We start from the raw sequence: 8,750 nt of genomic DNA on the forward strand, positions 1-8,750 counted from the left end.
TTTTTTTTTTTTTTTTTTTTTTTTTTTTTTTTGTATTTTTAGTAGAAACGGGGTTTCACCATGTTAGCCAGGATGGTCTCCATCTCCTGATCTCGTGATCCGCCCGCTTCGGCCTCCCAAAGTGCTGGAATTACAGAAGTGAGCCACCGCACCCGGCCATTTTTGTATTTTTAGTAGAGACAGGGTTTCACCATGTTGGCCAGGCTAGTCTTGAACTCCTGGCCTCAAGTGATCTGCCCTCCTTGGCCTCCCAAAGTACAGAGATTGCAGGCATGAGCCACTGTATCTGGCCACATTCCTTGTTTAATCTAAGTGACCACATGTCACTTTCCTGCTCAAAACTCTCCTGTACTTTCCCATAATGCTCAGAATAAAAACTCTCCTGTACCTTCCCATAACACTTAGAATAAAATCAAAGTCTCTTCCTTAGTCTACATGATCTGGACCCTGACTACTTTCCTACCACCACTTCCCACCATTATCCTTTTCCTGAGGACCTTGGCATTTACTGTCCCCTTTGTATGGAAGGTATTTCCCTCACAGAGAGCCATATGGCTTATTGCTTAACTCTATTCAGACCTTTGCCAAAGCTACCTTTCCTAACCCCCAATTGAAAGCAATAACCCAGTCATTATGTAACATTAATTGCTGAATAGCATTACATTATATATTTATTCATTTGTTCTGTAAGTACCCACTCCAGACTCTATAAGCTCTATAAGGATAGGGACTTGTCTATATTGCTGCCTGCTGAACCCCAGAGTCTGGAAGAGTATCTGGCACATAGACATTGCTCAATATTGAATGAATATATTAATGAATCAATTCATTAATAAAGCCATTAAAGTGACATCATTATAATGTATAAATCTGTATATAACATGTTAACTGAAACAGCAAGACACATAATAATCATCTAATACTTAATATAATAAAATATATATGAAAAAAGTTAAAAGGAAATTAAAAACATAAAAGTGGTGAAAAGGTAATAGAGTTATTTGTTGTTGTCTGTTTCTTCTTAAGTCATTCTATTACTAACTAAAATATAAAATTTTATATTTATTTATAACTAAATATAAAAATGTTATTTTTAAAAGGGCGCTACTATTAAAACATAAGCATGAGCAATGGGAATGTTCTTCCCCTCAGTGATTGTCAAGGATGGAGTATATCACAATCACCTGAAGGGCTTTTATATATTTATTTCCTATCTCCTCCTCCATTCTCTGCTCCATCTCAAAATAACCCCTCCCAGGATTGATTATTGATAAGTATTATATCCCTTAGATATGTGGGAGCAGGAAAAGGAAACAAAAAAAAAATAGGCTAACCACTAAACTAACAAAACTCAAAATATAGAAATACTTAAGTCCACATAGCAAACCCAAGGGTAAAGGTGGAAAATGACTCACACTTGAGTGACCAATGCCTAGCAGGTACCACAGCACCCCATCTACATTGGAGGAAGAGTATGAAAAGAAAAAAGAGAGAGAGAGAGAGAGAGAAAGAGAGAGAAAACATCCTTCATGATACCTGCTAGGCAGTAGTCCTAGCTTGGTACCTTGTATCGTACCATGAAGGATGGTTTATCTTCATTTTTCTCATCATTTTTTAGATGAGAAAAATTTGCCCAGTTAGGTGGTAAGTTGTTTATAAAAATAAATTTATTTAATTTATTAAAGAGAGCCATGGACCTATAATGAGCAAATGTCATGAACCAAGGATTATGATTAACTGATCTCTGTACAAATGAATTAATGGGAGGGGGTGCTGGATGGAAAAATAAGAGTCATGTGGCCAAAGGCACAGAAGTAGTAAGTGGGGATGTCAGATCCCCATATTTAATTATCAAATGACCTTAAATAAAACAGCCTTTTGAAAATATCCCCCTCAATTTGTTTCTTGTAAGAGCTAGCTTTATAAACAAACAACTTAAAAAAGCAAGACAGAAAATTATTCCTACACCCATAAGTACAGCTTTGTAACAATAAAATATATAAGGCAAAGTTCTAGAAGGAAAAGCACCAAAACAACAGCAGTTGTGTTACAGGATTGTAAGTAATTTTTAATGTAGTTTCTAAATTCCATATATTGACATACTGTTTTAACAGTGAAAAAGGTAAGACTGTATCATTAACATACTTTATGTTACATAAGACCGGGTAGTATGACACAAAATAATTCCGTAAGACAAGAATCAGTCCATAAAGTAAAGTTCTTTACCAAGAACAAATATAGCAATCAATCATTATGATACAGGAATTGAGCTAAAAAGAGAAAAACTTTAGCTGAAAACTAGAGCAAACTCCCTGGGTGAGAATACTAAATGAAGGAAGTTAGGCTAGCTAGCAAAATCACATAAACTCAATAACAGGGTTTTCAATGTTACATTTCTGCCAGAAATAAGGAACATAAATCATGATAAGGAGATCAAAATAAATCAACCAGCAATCTGGGTTTTTTTTTTAAAAAATGATAGCAGTCAACAAATGGTGTTGGAACAACTGGATATCCACATGCCAAAGAATGAAACTGGACACTCTCCCTTACATCGTAAACAAAAATTAACTCAAAATGAATCACAGATCTAAATGTAAAAGATAAAATTATATAACACTTAGAAAAAATATAGGAGCAAATCAGCTGGGCGCAGTGGCTCACGCCTGTAATCCCAGCACTTTGGGACGCCGAGGTGGCAGACCACCTGAGGTCAGGAGTTCGAGACAAGCCTCAACATGAAGAAACCCCGTCTCTACTAAAAATACAAAATTAGCTGGGTGTGGTGGTGCATGTCTGTCATCTCAGCTACTCGGGAGGTTGAGGCAGGAGAATTGCTTGAACCTGGGAGGCGCAGGTTGCGGTGAGCCCAGATCGCGCCATTCCACTCCAGCCTGGGCAACAAGAGCGAAACTCCGTCTCAAAAAAGAAAAAATATAGGAGCAAATCTTCATGATCACGCGTTACACAAAAGTTTCCTAAATACAACATCAAAAGCTGAAATAAAATAAGAAAAAAAAATGATAATTGGACTTAATTCAAATTAAAAACTTTTGTGCAGCAAAAGCTAAGAACATGAAAGATATCAAAAAATGGAAAAGACAAATCACAGAATAGGATATAATATCACAAATCATATATCTGATGACATATTCAGAATGAATAAAGAACTCCTACAACTCAATCTAAAAAAAAAAAAAAAAAAAAAAGCAAATAACCCAATTTAAAAATGGGCAAAGAATCCAAAAACGATAAACAATGACCAATAAGCACATGAAAAAAATAGCTATTACGGGAATGCAAATCAAAACTACAATGAAATGCAACTTCACGCCCACCAGTATGGCAAAGCAAAAAAGATAACAAGTGTTGACAAGGATGTGAAAAAACTGGAACCCTGATACATTGCTATAGGAATGTAAAATGGTGCACACACTTTGGAAAAACAGTCTAGCAGTTTCTCATAATGTTAAACATAGAGTTACCTTACAGCCTAGAAATTCCACTCCTAGGTACATACTCAACAAAAATGAAAACATATGTCTATACAAAAACTAGTATACAAATAGCCATGGCAGCACTGTTCCACAGCCCCAAAATGGAAACAACCCAAATGTCCATCAACTGATGAAAAATAAAATGTAGTACATCCACACAATGGAATATGATTCATTGATAAAAAAAATTAAGTACTGATACATGCTACCACATAGAGGAACCCTGAAGACATTAAGTTACCAAGAAACACATATTGTTTGATTCCATTTATACAAAATGTCCAGATGTCCAGAACAGCCAAACCCATAAAGAAAAGTAGTGATTGCCTAGGGAGAGAGAGGGAACAGAATGAGGAGACCGCTAATGGGTACAGGGTTTCTTTTTGAGGTAACAAAAATTTTCTAAAATTAGGTTGTGGTGATTGCTGCACAACTCTGCAAATATACATACCCAAAACCATTTAATTATGTGCTTTAAATGGGTAAATTGTATGATACATGAATTATATCTCAATATAGTTGTTTTCTTAATGGCAGTGTATTTCACTATTAAATTTTAAATTTGAAAACAAAAAATCTTAAACAACAATTAGACTGAATGTTAATTGCTATTACCCAGAGTACAAAATGAAGAAATGACTTCTACTGAGTAAGTGATAAAAAGGAAAAGTGAGATATAGGGATGGGATTTGAAAAATGAAAACAGGGAGCTATTGTTCATAAATGATTTGTCATCAAAATTTTAGTATTTATAACACAAAACAGGAATCAACATTATTTTAAAAACAGGACAGACAGGCTTTAACATCTTATAGGCCTCTTTCCAAAATTAGGACTCACAGATAACAAAATAATTTTTAAGGTAAAGACAAAGAGAGAGATAGCTAGTTTCCCAAAAGAGTTTGCTAAGCAACAACCTCTTTATATGCGGGTATGCTTGGGCCTTTCAGAATTACAACGAAAAAGAAGAGGTGGTATATCCTTATGATATATGGGAATCTACCAATATTACATGTACAGCTCAAAACTAAAATAATAATAGTAATATAATGAAAAAGTCAAGTCACTGTGACTCCTCAAACAAAAAGAGATAAGACTGGAAAAACAATCCAGTATCACAGCAAAGAAAGCAAGCAAGTAATGATACACAAATAATAGCTGGGAAAGGAAAGAGTCTGGTTAGGCAATATAGCCAAGTGGATTTTTTTGAAGAGCAGGTATTTTAGGAATGGATATACTAATCTAATATCTGCTCTCAATTTACTTTCTCTGTTCGTTAGTTTCTCTTCAGCTAGAAAAGCCTATCTCAGGAACAGTTAAGAATCTGGTGCCTTTACCTCAAAAGATGAAGAAAGAGGAAAGACATACTTAGAAGAGGAAAAGTTCGAGATTTACATTTGAGAGTAGTTAAGGCAAGAAAGCTACTGCCTTAATCAAACCTGTTTAATGATAGTGATGAAAAACAGGAGATAATGACAATAGAGGCACATCCCAAGTAAGGCATGGGATCTGAAATATCAAGTCTGTGCATGCTGCTGCCTCTGAACAGGATAAGGAAAAAAGGTGAGATCATCCCCTATGAATATGGGTAGGGACAGCTAGACTAAAGACAAAGCCCATGGGTACTCCTTGTATTATAGGATATTCAAGTGAATAAACCCTGGGTCTGATAGTAAGATTTAGTGTAATCTGCTTAAAAAAAAAAAAAAAAAAAAAAAAAAAAGTTAAGACCAAAAATGATAAGCCCATAATAATCACATAGGAAGTCAAGAAAAGCAAGTAAAACTGGTAATGAGTCTCAAACTTTTTTTTTTACAGTGTCCCCTTAGGGCAAAAGATCTCTTAATCCATCTACCTACACAAAACCCCACTTTTCAGTGGAAAAAACTCAATAATATCAATGAAACAAGTTTTAGGGAGACTGGGTAACTTATATTTAAATCGTTATGTATATACAGTTGACCCTCGGTATCTGCAGGTTCAACCAACCTCTTCAATCAAAGTTTTAAGAGAAAAAATAAAGGGACAGTGGCCGGGTGCAGTGGCTCACGCCTGTAATCCCAACACTTTGGGAGGCTAAAGCAGGTGGATTGCTTGAACCCAGGAATTTAAGACCAATCTGGGCAACACGGTGAAACCCCATCTCTATATAAAATATTAAAAATTAGCCAGGTATGGTGGCACACGCCTGTAGTCCCAGCTACTCAGGAGGCTGAGGGGAGAATCACCAGGCGGTCAAGGCTGCAGTGAGCAGTGACTGCAGTGATTGTACCACTGCACTCCAGCCTGAGCAACAGAGTGAGACCCTGTCTCAAAAAAAAAAAAGGATGGTTGCATCTGTACTAAACATGCTTACAGACATTTGTCTTGTCATTATTACCTAAACAATACAGTATAACATATATTTACATGGTATTTACCATTATATTAGGTATTATAAGTAATCTAGAGATGATTTTAAGTATACAGGAAAATGTAGGAAAATATAGGATCATTGACCCTTAAGAGCTAAAGAAAATGGGAATTGAGAGAAGCACAATGGTCCTGATCATAAGGCAATGGGGTTTGGTGGAGAGACAGGCAACTGTGTGGAAGAACTGGTCCAAAAAAGGGAGCTAAAAGTCACTTTAAGGGACAAAGGGGCCAGGCACGGTGGCTCATGCCTGTAATCCCAACACTTTGGGAGGCTGGGGTGGGAGGATCATTTGACCCCAAGAGTTTGAGACCAGCAGAGGCAACATGGCAAAATCCCATCTCCACAAAAAGTTTAAAACGTAGCCAGGTGTGGTGGTGGTGCACAGCTGTAGGACCAGCTACTCAGGAGGCTTAGGTGGGAGGATCTGAACTCTGGAAGTCAAGGCTGCAGTGAGCTACAATCACATCACTGCGCTGCAGCCTAGGAGACAAAAGGATACCCTGTCTCAATAAATGAATATTAGGTTGGTACAAAAGTAATTGCGGTTTTTGCTATTACTTTTAATAAATAAAGAGACAAAAGGCAAACTACCATAGTTATGACCAGGGGTGGTACTGGCAGAAATGTGCTAACAATGTGTCCTGGAGAAGGAAGCTGTGCAGGTGGAGAGGAGGAGTAGTTTCCAGCCTGCCCTCCTTCAATTAGTCTTTCCTGAGTCAACTCACGCCAGGAGAACGCAAGCAATGAGTAATAACTTTTCTGATGGGAGGGGCAGTGACCCAAGACTGTGCAAGGAGGGTAAGATAGTTATCTATGTATTGGCTGCATGAAGATCAGAATGCATAACAGTAAGGGATAAGGCTGAGTTCGTTCTAGGACACGAGTAACATGAGGGGAAGGGGGAAAGTAGTTCAAAACTAGGCTTAGTGAGTAATTATCAACAGGAAGTACGGGTAGCCGGTAATCTCCAGCTGAGGCAGAACAGTGGTTAAGTGTCTGGATCCAGGCTACCCGAATAGCAATCTGAGTCCCCTACTTTATTTTCTCTGTGACCTTGGCCAAGTCACTTAACCTCTCTGCGCCCCATCTGTAAAAGGAGAGTAATAGAACCTACCTAATACGGTTGTTTTGTGGCTTAAATAAGTTGCATTTGTAAAATCACTGTTTACAACGTCTTGCACTTTATGTAACAAGTGCTACCTAAATTTGTTAAATAAGTTGAGGTAAGTCGGGATTTCTTTTGACATCTCCAAATAAAATGGAGATGTGCGTGCAAAAAAAAAAAGAAATGGTAACTTGGAGGCGGCAGCAGGGTCAATTTTCCCCAGCGATGAGGAGGCTGCACCGTGGGCGAGGGTCGTCCTCGTAATAAGGAAGCAGGGATAAAGGAGCAGCGGCTCCCAGGAGAGGGGCGCGGGTTGGGGGAACTTCCATCCAGGCCTAGGATTACCAAGGACTCGTTTCTGAGAAGTGGCTGTGATTCTGAGGCAAGACTTTGATTTCGAGCACCAGATCATGGAGTGAAATTCTGTGTTATCTGAAGAGCAGGACTCCTGTCTAGGGCAGGACGGAGTTGGAGTTGGAGGGAGAAGGGTGATGTCCCCAGGGGGAAGATCTGACGGGAGCCACCACCATCTGTCGGGCGCCCGCTCGTTCCCCAGCGCCGGACTAGCCTCGGAGGGAGAACGAAGGCTGCTCCAGCCCCGAGGGAGACAGCGGGAGCCTCCTGAGTCACTGGGCTATGGGGGCGCCGCGAAGGGATCCCGCGTCGGGGCTGCGAAGGGAGACCGCCTCGCCCGGAACGCAGGGTCTCTCCCAAGGGAGAGGCCAGCGCCGGCCATGGAGACAGCCGACCGGAGCCCGGACCCAGAGGAGCATGCCCCGTCCCGCCCGTTCCCGCCCCTCGGTGGCCCCGGCACCCGGGGTACCTGAGCGTGGGCCCGATGCAGGCCGTGTCAGTGCTCTCGATCTCTCGCAGGATCCGCTCGTGCTCTGCCGCTGTCTCCAGGCTCTCCGCCTCCGCCATCTTACCCCGCTCCATAGACTGGGGGCGCCGCGCAGCGCGTCCCCTCCGTCAGCTCGGCTCACCTTTTCGCTGCCCCACACTCCCTCTTCCACCCCAGGCTCCACAGCCGCCCCAGCCTCTGGCTACCCGCAGGCCGACCCCTCCCTCAGGCTCGGCACGCCCCCTTGCGTCACCGCGTCCGTCGGCGTTCTGCGTAATGTGCGCTGGGATTTGTAGTTCTCTGGGAAATGCTAGGTTGGATTCCGTGCATTCATACATTGCATTCATACATTGAATCCGCAAATACTTGTTGAAAGCCCACTGTAAGCTAAAAACAGTTAACAACACTGCGTAAACAGTGATGATCAAGTCAGGCAGTGGCACTAAGCCTACAAATTCTTGTTTACCACCTTTGTCACAAAGTGCAAAGACTCTGTAGGTGCGAATAATAAAGTGACTTAATGTCTGACAGAAGCCTTACAATCTAGTGGGGGAGACACGGGGAGCTGGAGAATTCAAAACCGTGAACTGTGAGCCAGTACAGAGAATGGAGTTCAGAGATCTCTTCTGATTGCCAAAATTTCATAAAGAGACTGAGTTTCGGAGGTTAAAAGGCATAACCGGAAGTTGTGAGGAGAATCCAGACGGCTGAAAAGAATTTCATTTGCACTGACGTGTAAAGAAGTAGTAGTAAGGGATGGGTCTGGAAAGGCATGTTGGAGAGAAATTGCGAGGAGCCTTAAATACTGGGCTGAGAATTGTGGACTTTGTTCTAATGGTTCCACTGATCCAACAACCAACTGCAACAGAGGCACCTGGAAACATTTTTTTT

General features: G+C 40.6%; 1 protein-coding gene across 7 annotated transcripts in view; it reads right to left on the reverse strand.

Annotated features, from left to right (window-relative positions):
• Positions 1-8,086, reverse strand: part of EXOC6B (exocyst complex component 6B) — a 721,163-nt gene extending 713,077 nt beyond the window's left edge. For all 7 annotated transcript variants that reach the window (XR_003115284.1, XM_025354255.1, XM_025354254.1 and 4 more), the window contains exon 1: positions 7,842-8,086. Coding sequence is in view for 5 of the 7 variants with exons in the window: in XM_025354254.1 (XP_025210039.1) it covers positions 7,842-7,954 (113 nt within the window). In the remaining 2 variants the exon portion in view is untranslated. The remainder of the gene's footprint in view (positions 1-7,841) is intronic.
• Positions 8,087-8,750: the final 664 nt, after the last annotated feature.

Source organism: Theropithecus gelada, chromosome 13, assembly GCF_003255815.1.
Source record: "Theropithecus gelada isolate Dixy chromosome 13, Tgel_1.0, whole genome shotgun sequence".
Taxonomy (NCBI): Eukaryota; Metazoa; Chordata; class Mammalia; order Primates; family Cercopithecidae; genus Theropithecus; species Theropithecus gelada.